The sequence below is a fragment of the Sus scrofa genome, chromosome 1 (assembly GCF_054392235.1).
Source record: "Sus scrofa isolate SSC_HxYL_T2T_F1_AM1 chromosome 1, Sscrofa_HxYL_maternal_Yorkshire_Landrace_v2.0, whole genome shotgun sequence".
Classification (NCBI taxonomy): Eukaryota; Metazoa; Chordata; class Mammalia; order Artiodactyla; family Suidae; genus Sus; species Sus scrofa.
Genome location: NC_139383.1, coordinates 75,893,039 through 75,915,204, shown reverse-complemented (window position 1 = coordinate 75,915,204; position 22,166 = coordinate 75,893,039). Strand labels below are relative to the sequence as shown.

Genomic DNA, 22,166 nt, shown 5'->3' with positions numbered 1-22,166 from the left:
CCAGGCCTCACTCAGCAGGTTAAGGATCTGGCATTACCATGAGCTGTGGTGTAGGTCGCAGATTCAGCTTGGATCCCGCGTTGCTGTGGTTCTGGTGTAGGCCGGCAGCTGTAGCTCTGATTCGACCCCTAGCCTGGGAACCTCCATATGCTGCAGGTGTGGCCCTAAAAAAGAGAAAAAAAATGCACTCAATTTTGCTAGAAAATGTCAGTATACAATTTTCTGGCTTGTCCACATATGATATCATTTGGTGATATATGATTTCTACAAAAATGAATTGGTCAAGTTTATATATCTGAAACAACCTCACCTAAGTACAAAGAGCAAAGGAGAATGGAAAAATATGAGGGAAATGTGAGTGAGTTTAATGAGATGCCATTTCATGGATGCCACATTAACATATATTAGATGTGCTAAAAACCACCTACCGCTTCTACCCTGTGTAATTAATCCTTCATCTTCAAAAATGTCGAAACTCTCCTGGCGGGTCTGGGTCGTTTCTGACTTTAACATCTCCAGGGGCATTCGCAAGACAGTGAGATTATACTGAAGTGAGTGGGACAAATCATAGCTGTAACTGAGAAAAGATTTGAAACTTAATAGGAATTAGAAAAGCAAAAATGTATTTCACAGTCTTAGCTCCCAGAAGGAATTAAAACCTATGAACTAAATTACTTAGCACCTTTTATTCTCCTTGAAAGCAATGTTGTTCATAGAAGCACCATAAAACACAGTAAATCATGTGTATATATATATAATTGAAAATTTAAAAGTCTTTGCATGATTTAGGCATTTGTATAACTAAAAATATACATGAATCACCACATTCATAGATTTGCAATGTGCATTTTTTGGTTATTATAAATGCATTAAAGATGTTATAACATCCACTACAATATTGCATGGTCTGAACTCTAGTTTACCCATGAATGGAAACAATTCTATTAATTATTAATGGTGGTATCATAACTAACTTAGTAGTAAAACAAGAATAAGTAACACAAGTCATTACAATGAAACATGCTTGAGAAGTGTAATAGTCATCCCCCAAATTATAACAGTTTGTGTAAATGTGCACAAAATTCATAATTTTTATAAGTATCTCTAGCTACATATTTTTAGCACAGAATTTCAGACAGTATCTAGAATTCTTTAAGCTTAAAGGAATTTGAAAGTAGTTTAGTAATATTTTAAGATGGTTACAATTTTTTCTGGATACATGCCCATTATTTTAATGATTTCTTCTTTATTAATATAATTTGAAATTTATTTATTTCATCTGTGAAATTAATTTTTATCACATTTGCTTGAAAGGGCCATTAATTTAACTAGCATCTAATCTCACAGGAATAAAAACTGTATTAAGAAGTTGGTTTTTCAATCCCATTTATAAGAGCATTTTATAAAAATACTTAGGAATAAATTTAACCCAGGAGGTAAAAGATCTGTACACTCAAAATTTTAAGCCATGAATGAAATAAATTGAATAAGACACAAATAAATGGAAAGATAGCCAGTGTTCATGGAACAGAAGAATTAATACTGTTTAAATGTCCATACTACCTAAAGCCATCTTTGGATTCAATACAATCCCTATCAAAATTCCAATGACATTATCCACAGGAATACAAGAAACAATTCTAAAATTTGTATGGAACCACAAAAGACGCCTAATAGCCAAAGCAATTTTAAGAAAGAACAAAGCTGGTGGCATCAAACTTCTTGCTTTCAAATACAAAGCTATGGCACTCAAAACAGTATGTTACTAATATAAAAGAGATACTCCTTTTTCATTTCTAATTTTGTTTATTTGGATTCTTTCTCTCCTCTTCTTAGTGAGTCTATCCAGGGGGTTGTCAATTTTGTTTACCTTTTTAAAGAACCAGCACTTGGTTTTATTAGTTTTCTCTACTGTTTTTTGCATCTCTATTTTATTGATTTCCTCTTTGATCTCTATAATTTCCTTCATTCTGCTGACTTTAGGTCTTTTTTGTTCTTCTTTTTCTAATTCGTTTAGGTGGAGGGTTAAGTTGTCAATTTGAGATCAAATAAACAAAATTAGAAATAAAAAAGGAGAAATCACAATGGATACAGCAGAAATACAAAAAACCATAAGAGAATATTATGAACAACTATATGCCAAAAAATTTGACAATCTGGAAGAAATGGACAGTTTTCTAGAATCTTAGAGCTTGCCAAAACTGAATCAAGAAGAAACAGACCAACTGAACAGACTGATCACTAGAAATGAAATTGAAGAGGTCATAAAACACTCCTTACAAATAAAAGTCCAGGACCAGATGGCTGCATAGGGAATTCTATCAAACATATAAAGATGATCTGGTGCCCACCCTCCTTAAACTTTTTCAAAAGGTTGAAGAAGGAACACTCCCAAAGACATTCTATGATGCCACCATCATTTCTCAACAAAATTTTAGCCAACCAAATCCAACAACTTATCAAAAAGATCATATACCATGACCAGGTAGGGTTCATCCCAGGTTCACAAGGATGGTTCAACATACACAAATCAATCAACATTATATACCACATTAACAAAACAAAAGTCAAAAAACATATGATCATCTCAATAGATGCAGAAAAAGCATTTGACAAAGTCCAACATCCATTCATGATCAAGACTCTTGCCAAAGTGGGTATAGAGGGAACATGCCTGAACATAATCAAAGCCATTTATGATAAACCCACAGCAAATATAATACTCAATGGAGAAAAACTGAAAGCCTTCTCACTCAAATCTGGAACAAGACAGGGATGCCCACTCTCACCGCTGCTCTTCAACATAGTTTTGGAAGTCCTAGCCACAGCAATTAGGCAAACAAAAGAAATAAAAGGCATCCAAATAGGAAGAGAAGAGATAAAACTGTCACTGTATGCAGATGACATGATACTATACATAGAAAACCCTAAGGATTCAACCCAAACACTACTTGAACTGATTAATAAATTCAGCAAAGTAGCAGGATATAAGGTTAACTTTCAGAAATCAGTCACATTTCTATATACCAACAATGAAATATTAGAAAAGGAATAGAGAAATACAATACCTTTTAAAATTGCAACTCACAAAATCAAATACCTCAGAATACACCTGACCAAGGAGGTAAAGGACTTATATGCTGAGAACTATAAAACTATAATCAAAGAAATCAAAGAAGATGTAAAGAAATGGAAAGATATTCCATGTTCCTGGATTGGGAAAATCAATATTGTAAAAATGGCCACACTACCCAAAGCAATCTACGGATTCAATGCAATCCCTATCAAATTACCCATGACAGTTTTCACAGAACTAGAACAAACAATCCAAACATTTATATGGAACCACAAAAGACCCAGAATCGCCAAAGCAATCCTGAGAAACAAAAAACCAAGCAGGAGGCATAACTCTCCCAGACTTCAGGCAATATTACAAAGCCACAGTCATCAAGACAGTGTGGTACTGGTATCAAAACAGACAGACCAATGGAACAGAATAGAGAACCCAGAAATAAACCCTGACACCTATGGTCAATTAATCTTTGACAAGGGAGGCAAGAACATCAAATGGGAAAAAGAAAGTCTATTCAGTAAGCATTGCTGGGAAACCTGGACAGCTGCATGCAAAGCAATGAAACTCGAACACACCCTCACATCATGCACAAAAATAAACTCAAAATGGCTGAAAGACTTAAATATAAGACAGGACACAATCAAACTCCTAGAAGAAAACATAGGCAAAACACTCTCGGACATCAACATCATGAATATTTTCTCAGGTCAAGTCTCCCAAAGCAACAGAAATAAGAGCAAAAATAAACCCATGGGACCTCATCAAACTGAAAAGCTTTTGCATAGCAAAGGAAACCCAAAAGAAAACAAAAAGACAACTTACAGAATGGGAGAAAATAGTTTCAAATGATACAACAGACAAGGGCTTAATCTCTAGAATATATAAACAACTTATATAACTCAACAGCAAAAAAGCCAACCACCCAGTGGAAAAATGAGCAAAAGACCTGAATAGACTGTTCTCCAAGGAAGATATACAGATGGCCAACAATCACATGAAAAAATGCTCAACATCGCTGAGTATAAGAGAAATGCAAATCAAAACTACCATGAGATACCCACCTCACACCAGTCAGAATGGCCATCATTAATAAGTCCACAAATCACAAGTGCTGGAGGGGTTGTAGGGAAAAGGGAACCCTCCTGCACTGTTGGTGGGAATGTAAACTGGTACAGCCACTATGAAGAACAGTTTGGAGAAACCTTAGAAATCTATACATAGAACTTCCATATGACCCCGCAATCCCACTCTTGGGCATTTATGCGGACAAGAATTTCCTTGAAAAAGACACATGCACCCACATGTTCATTGCAGCACTATTCACAATAGCCAGGACATGGAAACAACCTAAATGTCCATCGACAGATGATTGGATTCGGAAGATGTGGTATATATACACAATGGAATACTACTCAGCCATAAAAAAGAACAAAATAATGCCATTTATAGCAACACGGTTGGAACTAGATAGAGACTCTCATACTGAGTGAAACAAGTCAGAAAGACAAAGACAAATACCATATGATATCACTTAAAACTGGAATCTAATATACAGTACAAATGAACATTTCCACAGAAAAGAAAATCATGGACTTGGAGAATAGACTTGTGGCTGCCCGGGGGGAGAGGGAGGGAGTGGGAAGGATCAGGAGCTTGGGGTTATCGGATACAACTTGGAATGGATTTACAATGAGATCCTGCTGAGTAGCATTGAGAACTATATCTAGATACTTATATTGCAACAGAACAAAGGGTGGAAAAAAAATGTATACATGTAAGTGTAACTTGGCCCCCATGCTGTACAGTGGAAAAATAAATTAATTTTAAAAAAAATTTCACAGTTAAAAGAAAAAAAAATATTTGAGGTTTTCAAAAATTATTTTAATTGTATAAGGAAACAAAAGTGAACAAATACAAATTTGGATATATATTTTTATTTAAGGAAACATGTGTAAAAGATATTAACTAAATATTATACAAAGACTGATAAACAGGAATGGTTCCTATCTTTTTTGAGATTCACAAGTTACCCAATTTGTTTCCACATTTTTAATATATCTCTTCCTTTTAAAAAAAAAGAGATACTTAGAACAACAAAACAGAATTGACAGCCCATAAATAAACCCACTCATATATACAGTCAACTAATACTTGTCAAGAGAGGCAAAAAGACAAATGGAGAAAAGATAGTCTTTTCAATAAATGATGTTCGCAAAACTATATAATCACCAGCATTAGAATGAAATTGGACCCCTCTCTTAGGCCACTCGCAAAAATTAACTCAAAATGGTTAAAGACTTAAATTTAAATGTAAGACCCCCAACTATAAAAACTAGTAAAAGAAAACAGGGGAAAAGCTTCTTGACATTGTCAAGACCAAAGATTTTTTCAGATATGACACCAAAGAGATACCTGCACCTCCATGCTCACTGCAGAATTCATCATATATATATGAGTCATATATATGTGTGTATGTATCTATATAATATACATATACACATATATGTGTTTATACATATATACACATCTATATGGTGAATCATTTATCTATCTGTATATATATATTACAATGGAATATCATTTGGGCATAAAAAAAGAAGGAAATCCTTCCTTTCACAACATCGTGAATGGACCTTGAGGGCATTATGTTAAATGATGTAAGTAAAGAAAGAAATATTCTATGTTCTCACTTACATGCAGAATCTTAAAAGGATGAACTTACAGTAGAATGGTAGAAATGGGGGAAATGCAGAGATGTTGTTAGCCATAATATAAATAAGATCTGAGTATCTAATGCATAGCATGGTAACTACAATTAACAATACTGAATTATATACCTGAAATTTGTTAAGGGAATAAATCTTAAATGTTATCAGTATACACACACACAATATCACAATTGTGGGACAGAATGAAGGAGTTAACCAACCTTACTGAGGTCATCATTCTGCAATATATACGTATATCTAATCACCACATTGTATAACTTAAACTTACATATATCAATAAAGTCTCAATAAGGTTGGGGGGGAGAAGTTGTTTTTTTTTTCTTTTTTTTTTTTTACTTTTAATAATAAATTCTTCCTATTTGAAACAAGAGCTTTATTCTAGCTGAAGAATGTAGTATAACCTTTAAGTTTTTTAACCTTACATTTTAACTTATGGACTGACTTGATCAGAACTCAGTATGGGGATGCAGATTAAGTTAAAAAACATGAAGCAGGGGGAGTTCCCATTGTGGCTTAGCAAGTTAAGAACCTGACTAGTATCCATGAGGATGCAGGATTGATCCCTGGCCTTGCTCAGTGGGTTAAGGATCGGCATTGCCACAAGCTACAGCTTAGATCTGGCATGGCTGTGGTATAGGCTAGTAGTTGCAGCTCCAATTCAAGCCCTTGCCTGGAATTTCCATATGCCACGGGTGCCACCATAAAAAGAAAAAAAAAATATGAGGGAGGAAAAAAATCATTTCTAAAAGTACCACCCAGCTTCAGTAATAACTCACAGAGTCTATCAATATAATTAAGCAAAAAAAGGTTGAAAGGCAAATTATGGAGAAAAATACAATGAAAATACACATTCAATAAACATTCGTGGAAGCAAAAATTATTTCTTTAGGAGCCCTTTACTATTTCTAAATTAATTAACTTTCTTCAGTTTACATCAATGAAGACATAATCGACTCTACATAGTACATAGGTTTTTATTTCATAAAGTGGTTAACTATATTAACACTTTAAAAATAAATTTAAAATAATGCAAAATATCCCAACAGCATATCACACTAAGAGCTACCAACACTCTGGGTCCTTGTCTAGTTCTCTATGACTCAGGTCCTAATTGCTACATGCTATTTTGTATTCTACCTTTTAGTATGGACATTATAACTGACAGAATTTCCCACCTGGCACAATAACTCTCCATCTATCTGGCCTACATATTGGTCACATCAGCAGTGGTATAATACCGCATCATGATACTCTGCTATAATTTACTTATTTTTTAATTATTGATATTTGGGTTGTTCCTAGTTAGTTTGTTGGTGGGTTTGCCTGTTTGGGACATCATAAATAGAGTAGCTATTAATGTCTCTTAATCAACAGAGATTAATACTTTCTCTCCTGACTTATTTTCTTCAGATATATACTAAATGCTACATTCCTCCCCAGGAAAATTATTAATTTACAATCTCAATAGTGGTACATTGGTGTTGCAATAGTTCTTCCTATCTTGAATTTATTTTTATCTAATTTTGCTAGATTGTTAAATGAAAATTAAACTATGAGACAGTTACATACTGTTGTGTTTAGACTGAATGCAGATTTCATTTTTGCAATTCAAAAATACAAAGTAAGAATATTTCTTTGGAGTTCCCATCATGGCTCAGTGGTTAACAAATCCAACTAGCATCCATGAGGATGTGGGTTCAATCCCTGGCCTTGCTCAGTGGGTTGAGGATCTGGCATTACTGTGAGCTGTGGTATAGGTCACAGACACTGCTTGAATCCCACATATCTGTGGCTGTGGCATAGGCTGGAAGCGACAGCTCTGATACGACCCCTAGCCTGGGAACCTCCATATGCCATGGGTACAGCCCTAAAAAGACCAAAGACCAAAGACCAAAAAAAAAAAAAAAAAAAAAAAAAAAAAAAAATTCTTTAAAATCCTAAAACAAAGATTTTCATAGTGAGAATAACTACCATGTAATTTAACCACTCAAAATTCCAAATACCTGATTTTTTTTAAAGGAGAAAATACTGTATAATACTATTTTAGATGGAAAAAAATGGCTATTTTAAAAAAAGAATAATCAAAGTACTACTATGTCCTCCTGATTCTGTTTTTACCCTTTGGAAAATAATATAAACATTTAAGAACCTGACAGGAGGAAAACTAAGCTCAAACTTACCTGAAGTAAAAATTGCTAGAGAGGTCCACGTTTTGAAATATTCGTAGATACCTAAAAAAGTGATGGCTATAATTAACAACATGATGACATAATATAGTTAGCACTGCTGTATGATATATATGAAAGCTGTTAAGAGAGTAAATCCTAGGAGTTCTCATCACAAGGAATTTTTTTCTTTTTATTGTATCTACATGAGATGATGGATGCTAACTAAACCTACTGCAGTAATCATTTTGCAATATATTTAAGTCATGCCATTAAGCTCAATGCCTTAAATTTACATAGTGATGTAATTATATCAATAAAACTGGGGAAAAAACAAAATCAAAACCTATTATACTCATACAAACTAGTGTTTTTTCATTGCTTAATATACGTTATTATGTACATTTATTATTTGTAAAAACACTCATTAGAACTGAGGAGCTCAATCCATAACTGGAGAAGAGATTTCATCTGGAACAATTCTTAAGTATCCTGATCATCACTTCTGAGTCCCTAAACTTTACAGTTTGACCACTTCCTCATCACTGATTATGCCAGAGACAGGAAGTCTTGCTCTTACATATTTAAGGTGCTTAGACTTTGAGCAAGACAGAAGTGAATACCGTTACTGTTTTCACTATGCGTTCTGCCAATGCTTTGAGGTTGGAGAGGGGGAGGCACAAAAACAAGCAAAAATCTTTGCGGGGCACCATAATTTTCAGCTGGAAACTTTTTCAAACTTAAAAAAAAAAAAAAAAGCACAGGATAAAATATCCATGTATCTATCACTCAGGATTAATAAATGTAAACTTTCTTTCATACTCAACTTTTTAAAGACATTTCATCACAAATGGGTATTAAATTTTTCAAATATATTTTCTACAAATATTAAGATAATTGTAATATCTCCCAGCAATATTTTAATGTGGTGAATTGCTATAGCCCATTTTCTCATGTTGAAACAATCATGTCGTATTGGGATCACCTCTACTTGTCATTACATATGAAATGTTTTACGATACTTTATTTCCCAATAGTAGACCCAAAATTTTTACTTAAGTCCATTATTGGATTAGGTAGCTTTATTAGGTAGTTTTATAAGTATATTAAAAGTTTATCTATGCTGGTAATAGTATAAGTCTACCTATAACAAGCTATTAATTTTTTTATTAAAGTATAGTTGGTTTACAATGTTCTGTCAATTTCTGCTGTACAGCAAAAAAAATGACCCAGTCATACATATACATTTCCTTTCTTTTTTTTTTTTTTTTCTGTTTTTTGCTTTTTAGAGCTGCACCCATGGTATATGGAAGTTCCCAGGCTAGGAGCTGAATTGGAGCTGCAGCTGCCGACCTACACCACAGGCACGGGAACACCAGATCCAAGCCGCATCTTTGACCTACACCACAGCTCACGACAATGCCAGATCCTTAACCCACTGAACAAGACCAGGGATTGAACCTGTATCCTCATGGATACCACCAGCTGGGTTCATTACTGTGAGCCACAATGGGAACGCCCTATATTTCTTTTCTTATATTATCTTCCACCATGGTTTATCCCAGGAAATGGGATACAGTGCCCTGTGTTATACAGCAGGATCTCACTTGTAATAGTTTGATTCTACTAAGCCCAAACTTCCAGTCCATCCCACAATATAGCTGTATCTTATTCTGGATAATGTCCATCTACTATACCATATTAATCATAAGATAATTTCACTTTTTAAAGGTAGTCAAATCACTACATAGAACAACATAATTCGTTCTACTATTCTTGGCTGAGGAATCAAAGATGGGGCTTATAAATATAAACCTCTTCGATTTTTCCCATCCCTCGGATTCATATGCACTGGCCTGATACTTATTCATTCATTTATTGAAGTATAGTTGATTTATAATGTTTCAGGTGTACAGCAAAGTGATTTGGATATAAGGATATTCTTTTTCAGATTCTTTTCCATTATAGGTTATTACAAGATAGTAAATATGGTTACTTGTGCTATACAGTAGGTCCTTGTTGTTTTACCTATTTTATGTGTAGTAGCGGGGGTATCTATTATTTCCAAATTCCTTAACTTATCCCTCTTCTAACCCCCGCTTTCCTCTTCAGTAGCTATGTTTATTTTCTATGTCAGTGAGTTTATTTCTGTTTTGAAAATAAGTTCCTTTGTGTCTTTTTTAAAAAGATTCCTCTCTGATTCACTTCTAATCGACATCCTATGACTGCCTATAAACTACATGAGACAGAATTTTTTTTTCAGTTGTTTAAGACAAAAGTCCACTTTATCTGGTAAACTCACCCTTATCTGAAACAGATTATTTTTTTAATTACCCAACTCCAAGTAACATAGACAATGTCACAAAGGTCCAGAAAACCATTACCTAAGAGGGTCTTAAGCAAGAGAGCCACACCATCTTCAAATTTTGGTTCATGTATGTATCTAGAGCAACACTATACAAAGTACAGGGTGGTATGTGTGACTGGGTCATCTGCTACACAGTAGAAAACTGACAGAGCACTGTAAACCAGTTATAATGGAAAAAATAAAAATCATTATAAAAGAAAAAAGAAAGAAAAAAATACAGGGTGTAATTAAAACCTAAACTGTTATCTTTCCTAAAACTTATAAATATGACTTTGTTCCATTTTAACCTTTAATATTAAAATAAACCAATTCTAATTGTTTCTCTATCAACTTATTAATTTATTAGTAGCCTTTCCCCACATGCCCAAGGCTCCAATAATGTCCCCCCAAAACATTTTAAAGGTTTCAAATTCATAGAAAAAAAATCAGGGGGAAAAAAACAGTATAACAGTAGTATGCCCTTCACCTGAATTCACTGTTAAATTTTTCTCCTTAAACGTACACACATGATTCTCTCTCTTTAAATACACAAGTACATTTTCTTTTTCTTATTTATTTTATTTTATTTTTTTTGGCCACACCTGCAGCACGTGGAAGTTCCCAGGGCAGGGATCAAACCCCTGCCACAGCAGTAACCAAGCCACGGCAGTGATAACACTGGATCCCTAACTCGCTGCACTAGAAGGAACTCCTAACACTTTATTCTTTCTAAACCATTTACAGTAAATAGAAGACATGATGACACCTCACTCCTGGATATTTTAGTACTCATCTATTATGAACAAGGGCAATCTCCAAAGTAACCATAATATCACTACGCCCTCAAATTTAATATTGATCCAATATCATCTTACACAGCCCATAAACAAACTGTCCCAGTCAAGTTGTTTTAGTTCCGTATGTGTACACACGCATGCACGTGCATGTTTTAATCCAAGATTCAAAAGAAATTCAAGTGTTGCATTTTGTCATTTTGTCATGTTTGTTCTAAAATCTGCAACAACCCTCTTGCTCTTCCTGTATTGATGACCTTGACATTTTTGAAGAGTCCAGGCCAGCTGTCTCACAGAATGTCCCACAATATGGATTTGCCCGATTATTTCCTCATGCTTAGATTCAAGTTAAATATTTTTAGCAAGAAAACTACACAAGGAGCAGGTGTCCTTCCCACTGCTTCACATTCAGAGGCATATATATAATGTCAGTTTTGTCTCATTTTTAGTGATGCTAAGTTTGATCATTTGGTTAAGTATGTTTATTATTTATAAAGGAAAACATGACAAAGATATTCATGGAGTATGGTATTGTTGAGACTGAGCGAATATCTGTTCCTCAATAATAACCTCTCAACTAATGCTTTTAGCAGCCATTGTTGATTCTTGCCCAAATCAACTGTCATAATGGAATTTTTTAAACAGCCCTTGAACAAAAGCTGTAGCATTCTGAGCCAGTATTTTACATTTCCAATATTTTACATTTCTGACATATAAACCTTTCGACTGTATTTTGTTTTCTAATTGGTCTACCACACTTAAAAGAAAAAAAAAAAAGACAGCAGTTACCACCAGTACATACCTAGCTTCATCAGGATGAGTAATCCGTACAGAATCATTGGGTATATAGATCATATTTGTATCTTCAATCTTATATATTGCATGGCCTCCAATATCTGCCATCTTCCTCCTTTTGGTTATTAACACAATATAATAGCCTTCTAAAAATCTAACAAAACCTACAAAAAAAAATTAATACGTTTTCTCGGTGACATTTTTAGATACATATTTAAAAGGCAAAGATTTTGACATATTTCTTTCCTCCTTTATTATTTCTATCATTTATAGCCATACAATGTTCACCTGTCTTAGAATCATCCTCTAGAAATATCTACACTGACATTTATCTCACTTAAAAATTACTCTAAACAATTTTATTCCATCACTCCTTTACACTTAGTTTCATTCCAAACAGGATTGAGATGTTTTAAGCAAGAATGTATGTAAGATTCAGGGGAGTTGTTCAATGGATATAGAGTTTTAGTTCTGCAAAATGAAAAAGTTCTACAGAAATGCTGCACAACACGGTACATAGATTTAATACTACTGTATTGTACATCTAAGATGCTTTATTATAACTTTTATGTTTTTTACACATACCGAGGTAAAAAGTATGTAAAATAAAATTCTCAGAAACTTACAGCACTGAGATAACACGTCCTGTGAATTTCAGTGAAGTATAATGATTAAGCACCTCCTTGGATTTGTTTGATCATGGAACCTTTTCCCCATTAAAAAAAAAAAATTAACCAATGGATAAATATTCTAAGGAACATTAAATGTTGCTCAAAAGGAAGAACAAACATCATGGCCTTTTGATTACTAGTGGCAACACCCCCAACTTGGGCCAGCTTTTAAAAATAGGGATTTACACTAAGGAAACTGAGGTGTTCCATGACACCAATGGGCAACGACATGATTGGGCCTCAAAAAGAAACCTTGTCAAGATCCCATCGGTGAACATATGCTACAATCTTTCTCTTCATAGACCCGGTACCTCCACTTGTCTAGATCACATGGTAGGAAACACAGCCCTAGGTCTTACATTCAAAAGCTTCACTGGGAAGAAAACAGCTTTATCAAGCTCAATTCCACAATTCCTAGGGAAGGACTTGGATTGGCCCAATTTGGGTCAGGGACCCAACCCTGAACCAACCAACTGTGGCCAAGGAATGGATTCACATTGCACTGGAAGTCATGCTCACAATGACTAGGTGACTTAGATGGGGTGCCAGTTCCCAGGAAAGTGGAAACGTTGAGCAAAGAAAACAATACATCCATTCAATAACATTTCCTTCCTGTAATTATTCATAAATATCACTTCTGATAGTTAAGTTTTTTACGACTATTGGAGTGGTATTAAGTTATATTGTATATCAAACCAATGAAATACACATGTTCTACACTGGTGATTAAAGAAAGACCATATGTGTTAATGTTCAGTGCACGAAGTTCTCAGCAACACACTAGTTACCATCCAGTCTTGGTTAAAATTTTTCTAGCTCCCAGAACTTTTGCTTTGGAAGTTAAAACTAACTCTCCTTTTTTTTGGGAGGAGAGGGAGAGGGACACTTCTGAAATGGTTACGTGAGGAGCTCAGCAGGCAGACCCTCTCCCCAGTGAACAACCATGCTGGAGGTAATTATAAAAACAAAGCACAAAATTAAAAGTTTCCAGAAGTTCTCTTAATGGCGTCCAGCAAATGGAGAAACATTCATTCAAGAAAATCCACTAGAAATTGCAAAGAACAACTCCATGGCATCTTAACCATAACTTGCTTCCCTTCCATACCCCTCTCCCAATTCAGTGTGACAGAATATCCACCTGGGCAGGTGCCAACAGAAAGACAGCACTCCCTCCTCTCTCCCCAGCTCTCAGTCTAAGGTCATGGTTCCTGCTCAGGAGGGGCCGGCCACCAGCATTTCTCATCCCTGTCAGCTCTGTGTTGCAGAAGCTCTATTCCAGGCAAGACATCTGAAATTAGGGGCTCCTTTCTTCTACTAGCTCTTCCTCATGGATCCCATCACCCCAGCTTACTCAGAATGTGGGTCAGATACAGTCACGTACAGCTGACTTCCTACCAGAAACAATGGAGGCCAAAAAGCTGTGGGACAACATATTCAAGGCACTGAAATAAAAAAGAACCAAGGTTCTTACACAGAGCATAACTATTTTCCAAAACTAACTTTCTTGTGTGCACACATGAGTACACCCACTGAGCCTCTCTCTTGGTGTTATATTCTATTAGTCTGAGCTACAATCTTGATGCTATACATTTTTACTCTAGAATTGGTAAATACCCATTATCTGTGCTTTGTTATTTTCAGCTGACCAAAAAAAAAAAAAAAAAAGGGAAAATTAGTAATTGAATATACTGACATAAATGAGCCAAAATATATAAGAAAAAGATACCTCAAGGATTTTATGAACTAGGCTACTGCTATTAAAACAATGAAAAATACTTGTACTTTTGATATCCACAAAGCACTTTAAAAAAAATGTTTATTTACACTTCTCCCTACATTCCCTTTGGAGACTAGCCAAAAATTCCCTGACTAAAGCTCAAGGATATAAGATAGGAAGGGAGAAAAGCTAATGCCAATCTCATTAAAAGTAAGTTAGGAAGTAGTTACCCTTTTAGAAGGCTAAAACCTAAACAAGTCAGAATCTTAGAAACAGGATAAAAACACCCAAAAAAAGAATCTAATTAGGTTTAAGTAATAAATATTTCCAAGATAAGTTTCCCTTTTACTCTTGCTATATTTTTACACCAAAAAACACCTCTTTGTAATAATCTCTCAATCTGCATTCCAATTAAATTTAAATTTATGTTTTTAGTCTTTTATTCATCCTACATGTCCCTTTATAATTTCAATAAAGTAAATATACTGCACAAAACAATCTTTTTTACTGGCATAAATGCTTTCAGCATACTCTACCTGAGATTATTTTCCTTTTCCTTTTTACTACCAGTTGGAAACATCATTCTCCTTTTTAAAAGGTTCCCATCAAATATTGCCAACAATTAAAAGGCTTCAGTTTGGCACAGACCTCTGTCAACAGTCAGCTGATTCATCATTTTAACATACTGAGAACCAGAACAATTTTTTTCATCTATGTACTTCTGGTCCTAGACCAATTTCCCTGAGTACTTTCCAGAAGCCAAGGTAATAGTCATCATGCAACAGTGATCTCTCCTTCTCCAAGTGGAGAAAGCTGTGCCATTTGAGATGGACACTAAGTAAATTAAAAGGAAAAATGTAAGAGGATGGCGTGGTGGTGGCTGGAGAGGACCCCACAAGCCCACCAACAGGGACGAAGGCAGCATCTTGTTGCAGGGTGAGGTGGTCACCAGGTCAACTAATCACTATCTTGAAAGCCTTCAGAGAGAACAGCACTCTGGCAGAGAAGTATCAAAAATCACAAGGGACCAAAGTGACTCTCTAACACCAAAGCTATTGCTCCCTTACTAGTCTGAGGCTCAGACTTCGTTATTATCATTTTCCTCATTATCTTGGATCTGCCATCTACTTCTAAAGGTCTTGCTTTCAAGCCCATCACTTAAGTCTTATTCCACCATTCCCCTTTAATGTACCAGCAGCTTATATGAGTATCTTCTGACACATGCAGAAAAAGGACACAGACCTGAGGCTATGTATCAAAAGGGGCTGGATGGTCACAGAGCCAAGAGTAGTAAAGAAGACAGGCTACCAGTCACTGACTCCATCCATGGGCCCCAGGACCAGATGAAACAACTTGGTGAGGGATGTTCATGATCCCATCCAGTGGTTTCCCAAACCTCCTTCTGGCTGCCAAGTAAGAATGGAACAGGTCAGAAATGGGCAAGGTAGCAAGAGAACTGGATCAATCCACATCTAGGGACCAGTGATAGACCATAAGCTTTCAGTACCAGCCCATGAAAAGACAAGTAAACAAACTGAAGGTAAGTCTGGAGCAACTTGAGCTTCCCACAACATCTGAGCTCATGATCAACAAACTTGCCTTGAACAGGGCATCGACTAGTTTGGGTATCAGTGAACTTGTGTGATGTCATATGTGGTCCAAGCTGCAGACAAGTTATACACAGTAGGATCTGGTCCTTTGTTACAGAGAGTTGATAGGCACTGCTCTAGATTCTCATAGACTGTATTAACTAACAGTCCAAAACATCCTAGCAAAAGTATTATTCACAAATTAGACATGCTGAAAAAGAGAAAACATTTTAGTCATCACAGACAACCATTCTAGTCCTTTCACATATGTATTATTTTGACAACCAGACTATGATTTTTCAAAGACAAGCATTCCGTGTTTCGTTATTTCAGGAGCTCTCTTTATGCCTAAGGCAGCACCAGACAAAGCATATTTATACAGACTCCCTATTTACTCTTCAAAGATTCCAAGCTTTATTTACATGGTTGAACTAGAATACACAGAGTGCATTTCCATGAAAATAATAACTGCTTACTTTTAGTACATTACTGTGTCACTCTACTAGTAGGTCAGCCTTTTAGAGACTTCACAATCCAAGGACAGTCTCAAAGAGGCCTCTAACTGCGAGAGAAACCATACCACAACACCTAAGAATGTCACCTAAGAGAAACATGGACACACCTTAGCCCTGACACAACGTTTATTAATACTTGTGTTAAAAAAAATGAGTATTTGGTTATACTACTTAGATATTGATTGATTAAAATAAAGCTTTGGTTTTACAAGCTTAGTTATCAATAGATTTAAAATAAGGCAAGGAATAGTGCTAAAAGCAAATATGCCCAGAACCATGAAGAATGAATGAAGTACCACAAAAACAAGACAGTATAGCATCCAAAGTCCAGTTAATGTAAAGGCCAACTGCCCAGTACAATTCCAGAACACCAAAGGGCAGCTAATTTTCTTATTTCTTTTTAGGACCACACCTGTGACATAGGGAAGTTCCTGGGCTAGGGGTTGAATCAGAGCTGCAGCCTACACCACAGCCATAGCAACGCCAGATCCAAGCAGCATTCTGCGACCTGTGCTGCAGCCTGTGGCAATGCCAGATCCTTAATTCTCTGAGCAAAGCCAGCGATCAAACCCACATCCTCACAGACACTGCGTTAGGTTCTTAACCCACTGAGCCACAGTGGCAACTCCAAGGGCAGCTATTTTTAAACACACTTCAGTAATTGATCTTTATTTCATTATAGAAAATCATCAAGGAAAGTTCCATTTTAAATAATTAACCCTGGCTAATGAGGCATTCACTATTACATACACCTTGGGAAATTTCCATTAAAAAAAAACTGTTATAAAGTTATCAGCATTTAAATGAATAAGTTTAACCTATTAAGTAACTAATTAAGCCTACTGTATTTAAGACATATTTTATTTCTATTTTTTCTTTGATTTAAAATGTAAGTAACACATGTAGTGGAACTTAACACACATGGATTTGTCTGGGATTTAAACACATGAACTCAGGTAACAGACATTGACTTTATACAGACATCCACACACACTTCTCCATCAAACATGAACTCTAAGGGATTCATCAAGACTGAGCAGAAGGTACAGAGAAGGAGCTGGTCCTACGGAGAAGAAACTAATCACACCGACCACTCCTGACCTTCCCTGGCAGCCGTCTAGGACACAAAATGGACTTAAAGGGACTATGCATGAAGGGATATATGACAGCACACCTAAAAAAAAACACTCCGAGAAAAACAAACTTCAAATATGGGAGGACAGGTACAATCAAAATCTCAGCCTATACAGAGTCACCAAATAGAACATGCTGACCAGAAAAATGAACGTAAGAATTTGAAACTATACTGCATGGTCCAGGCCAATCTACAGACACCCATCACTCAGTCAATATTGTGTATAGTCCAGTAGATTTAAGAAGCAGAGAGACAATCTTGTAAGTGTTTAAAAAAAAAAAAAATAGATGTGAAATAGGCTCTTCCAACAGGAAGCTGAGATACAGCTGCCCTGTGTGGCCTCCAAGGCCCCAGGTAATCTAGCTTCACACAACTACTTGCCAGCATTCCAGGACCCATGGGCAGCTGCGTACCCTTGCCTCTGCTGTCACCCCTACTGGAGCTCTCTCCTCCCTTCCCTACATCCATCCCAGTCTTGCTCCTCCTCCAGGGTCCAGCCTGAGTCTCATCTTCTCTAGGAAATCCTTCCTGACCACTCCAGGTTCACATAACGTACCCGCAAATATAATCTCCAATACCACTTAACTTTCACCACAGTTGGCTCTTAATCACAATCCTGGAGTTGTTTCAAGTGCAGTGGGTTTTGTTTCCTGTCCTCCTCCACCATCCTAAGACTTCCCAGGGCAAATCCACGCTAGAGCAAGGATAGGTTTACTGACCCACTGCTGCCAGAGACAACACACCAGAGGAACTGTGGGGCATCTCACAAATGCCCCATAGGCTGAACCACAGACTCCTTCAAGGCCAAGGCCATTTCTTTATTTGTTCATGAATAAATAAAGGCATTATTATAGGATTCAGGGGAGAGATTAGGTAAAATTTAAACAAAGAGGCTCAAACCAAAGCCAGACTGTTTGTAAGAGATACACATCAAGCCTGGACCGTGAAGCAGACTCAGGGTCTCGTTTCCTTGAAAGCAATATAGTTAGCAGAGCCATGGGCTGCCGAGGCCAAAAACCTCTTATCCGGAGCTCTGCATCTGAGCTGTCAATCGAGGCTGCTTCTCTGTGTCAAAATGGCTTAGATCATCCAGGCAGGATGTTTTCTCTTACTGACATCATTTTAAAGAGCAAAGTTTCTGATCATCTGTGATTTTTTAGAGAACAAAATTTCTCGGTGAGTAAGAAAGTAGCTGTCATTCAAAGAAGGGGGGTATGACACTTCATGCTACATCACATCCTTGGGAGAAATTCCTCTTAATTTAAAAGCTGGTTTTACCTGTATCTGGTTTTCCAGCTGCTGTGTACCGTCTGAGCCAATTTTCACTTTTTCATTCCTAAACAAGCCAGACTCCTTACAGGTCCAAACCATCACTTTGTTCGTACCCCATATGAAATTGAGTACTGTCCTGAGCATGTATCAGATGCCATATAAAAGGTGTTAGATATCCGATTGATAGAAATTTTCAACAACCAAAGCCACAGAGGATGGGTCATACTTATAAAGCTATATAAATATAAGCCTTGCAAACTATCTTTAAGCCATCTAGGTAGAAAAAAAAAAGGGAGGTAGTAAGAGGGAGGCACGTTTCTTACCTACAACACCAAAAGCTGAAACAGCTCGAAATAACCCAGAGGATCCTTTCTGTCCCATCTTTGTCCTATTTCCTAGATCCAAGCGGCCAAGAAGTTCTCGCACTTCTTGTTGCGTATAGACATGCTAAAAACAAGCAGATTTAATCTGTAAGGTTTTGCTCCCTTTTTAGATTCATTATTTACCCCTGAAAATTAAAAGCTAATTATGAGAATCATTAGTTATTTCACAGAAGTATATGAGAATGCAGGACTAAGCTGCATTTTTTTTTTTTTCCAGAGACACAGGTGCCACATACAGAAGTTCCCAGGCTAGGGGTTGAATCAGAGCTGTAGTTGCTGGCCTGCGCCACAGTCACAGCCACACGGGATCCAAGCTCCATCTGTGACCAATACCACAGCTCATGGCAATTCTGTATCCTTAACCCACTGAGCGAGGCCAGGGATCAAACCTGCATCCTCAAGGATACTAGTCAGGTTCATTTCCGCTGAGTCCCAACGGGAACTCCTAAGCTACAATTTTTAAAAGCCAACAAATTTTTTTTTTTAACATTGTAACTTTAGGATGTTCACTGGATCACATGGTGCTGTACTAAAAAAGTTGATCAAAACCTTATCTTCTGAACCAGAGATTGCAAGATGTAAGGGATCCACAAATTTCGACAAATCTATAAACCCCTTAAACTTGTATGCAAAGTTTTGGTTGTATGTGCATATGTGCATTTTTATGAGAGGGCCCATAGCTCTTCTTAGATTCTCAAAGAGATCCCTGATCAACCACTCCTACCCCCAAATAAAGCCAAGAATCATTACATTATATTAATAAAAACTCCACATGAGGGAATTATATCCAATTTTTTAGGATAGAACATGATGGAAGATAATATGAGAAAAGGAACTCTGTGTGTATGTGTGTGTGTGTGTGTGTGTGTATCTGGGTCACTCTGCTGTACAGCAGAAATTGACATGACATTGCAAATCAACTATACTTTAATTAAAAAAAAAAAAAAACACCTCCCAGATGGTGTGTGTGTTGGGTGAATCGCAACACCAGGAGTTAAGTCATGAAATATAATTTATCTAAAATTATTATAACACAGAAAATAGTTTTACAAAGAATTTAGTGAAAATGGGTGCCTAACTGTAGCCACTGATGTATTTGAAAAGCCAGGAATGTACATGAATTCAGAAATAGAGACAGGAACTTCAAAAGAATGGGTTAGTGAGGTTCTCTCTTTTCAGAGTCAAAATTAACTGATCGATTCCACCATACTGCATTTCTCTCTTAACTAAAAGCCTCATTTCTTGTGCCTCCTGATTGAAGTCTCTGTATTCCCAACTCTAGATAATATAACATCTGCATAAGAATAGCTTAATGCTTCTCCAGCATGTCGTCAGAAGAGACCCTACTAGTCATTTCTGGCAGTGTAACAAAACGTCTGCAGTACAGAAGTCCTTTTAACTTCATGTAGATAATAAATAATCTAATAAATAATAATAAATAATCTCTAATAATAATAAATGATAAAAAGTAAATAATCTCTTTGGTGGACACAATATTAAGAGTTAAACTGAATCTTTAAAATGGAGCCCCTTTAAGAAAATATATTCATTATCTAATCTTAAGAGTTGCTTTGGGGAGTTCCCATCGTGGCGCAGTGGTTAACGAATCCGACTAGGAACCATGAGGTTGCGGGTTCGGTCCCTGCCCTTGCTCAGTGGGTTAACGATCCGGCGTTGCCGTGAGCGGTGGTGTAGGTTGCAGACGAGGCTCGGATCCCACGTTGCTGTGGCTCTGGCATAGGCCAGTGGCTACAGCCCCGATTTGACCCTTAGCCTGGGAACCTCCATATACCACGGCAGCGGCCCAAGAAATAGCAAAAAAGACAAAAAAAAAAAAAGAGTTGCTTTGTCAAATACATAAAAGTGAGGGGCAGAGTTTAATTCTGGCATACTTTTCCACGTCAGTAATTTCGAGAAACCAGACTAGAGATTCAAATTATAGCTAACCATGAAAAATAATTTTAATTTTTAGGTGCATAATCAAAAAAAATCATTATCACTATGGGAGTTCCCATCATGGCTCAGTGGTTAACAAACCCAACTAGGATCCATGAGGATGCAGGTTCGATCCCTGGCCTTGCTCAGTGGGTTAAGGATTGGGCGTTGCCCTGAGCTGTGGTGTAGGTTGCAGGTGCAGCTCGAATCCTGCGTTGCTGTGGCTGTGGTGTAGGCCAGCAGCTGTAGCTATGATTTGACCCCTAGCCTGGGAACTTCCATATGCTGCGGGTGTGGCCCTGAAAAGACTAAAGACAAAAAAAAACAAAACATCACTAGAAGCTGTAAGGATATTTCATACCTTTCAACAAGTACCAAAGTTTCTGTTAGTATTCAGGTTTGCAAGATACTTACCCTATCATCAATTATGACCAAATCTTTTGGTTCTGTTCTATCAATTTTCAAAACACGGTATTTTGTTTCTGCATGATTGCTCCCAACTAGAAAGTATCTCTATAAATAAAAAAGAAATGTCATTAGCTTTTTAAGGAAGTTTGCCTTGTACACATTTTATAATCACTTAGGTTTTTAAAGTTAAATACATTAATAAAATTGTGCTACTTCTTAAAAAAGTATTTGTGGTAAGTATAACTGGCAGGATAAGAAAGGCTGATTCTAAAAGGTCAAGGCTGATTCTAAAAGGTCAATTTTTAAATTGAAATATTCGTAGTGGTGTCGTGATAAGGATCAGTCTGATATTTAAAATGTACCCAGTAACCAGGTCAGATGAATTTAATTATATTATATAGAGATTAACCTAACTGACTGGAGATTGATGTTTAAACTTTGCCAGGAAGCAGTGGCTCTGTTAAGAATTAAAAAGCTCAACATATAATTAGCAATGTTTAGACAATTACAGCTATTAAAATACTGATATTTTATCAAGCGAATCCATGTAAGTTTTCTGTAGAAGTCTAAAAATGAGTTTAATATAGCAACTATAAAAACTCACCCAAAGTCCTATAAAAGACTAAAATGAGTAGACT

At 36.4% G+C, this 22,166-nt stretch overlaps 1 protein-coding gene across 4 annotated transcripts in view; it reads right to left on the bottom strand.

Annotated features, from left to right (window-relative positions):
* Nucleotides 1–22,166, bottom strand: part of FIG4 (FIG4 phosphoinositide 5-phosphatase) — a 144,980-nt gene that overhangs the window by 99,452 nt on the left and 23,362 nt on the right. For all 4 annotated transcript variants that reach the window (XR_014818215.1, XM_021068077.2, NM_001243250.1 and 1 more), the window contains 5 exon segments: nucleotides 21,535–21,633; nucleotides 19,126–19,249; nucleotides 11,911–12,067; nucleotides 7,983–8,033; nucleotides 429–577 (listed from right to left, as the gene is read on the bottom strand). Coding sequence is in view for 3 of the 4 variants with exons in the window: in XM_021068077.2 (XP_020923736.1) it covers nucleotides 429–577; nucleotides 7,983–8,033; nucleotides 11,911–12,067; nucleotides 19,126–19,249; nucleotides 21,535–21,633 (580 nt within the window). In the remaining variant the exon portion in view is untranslated.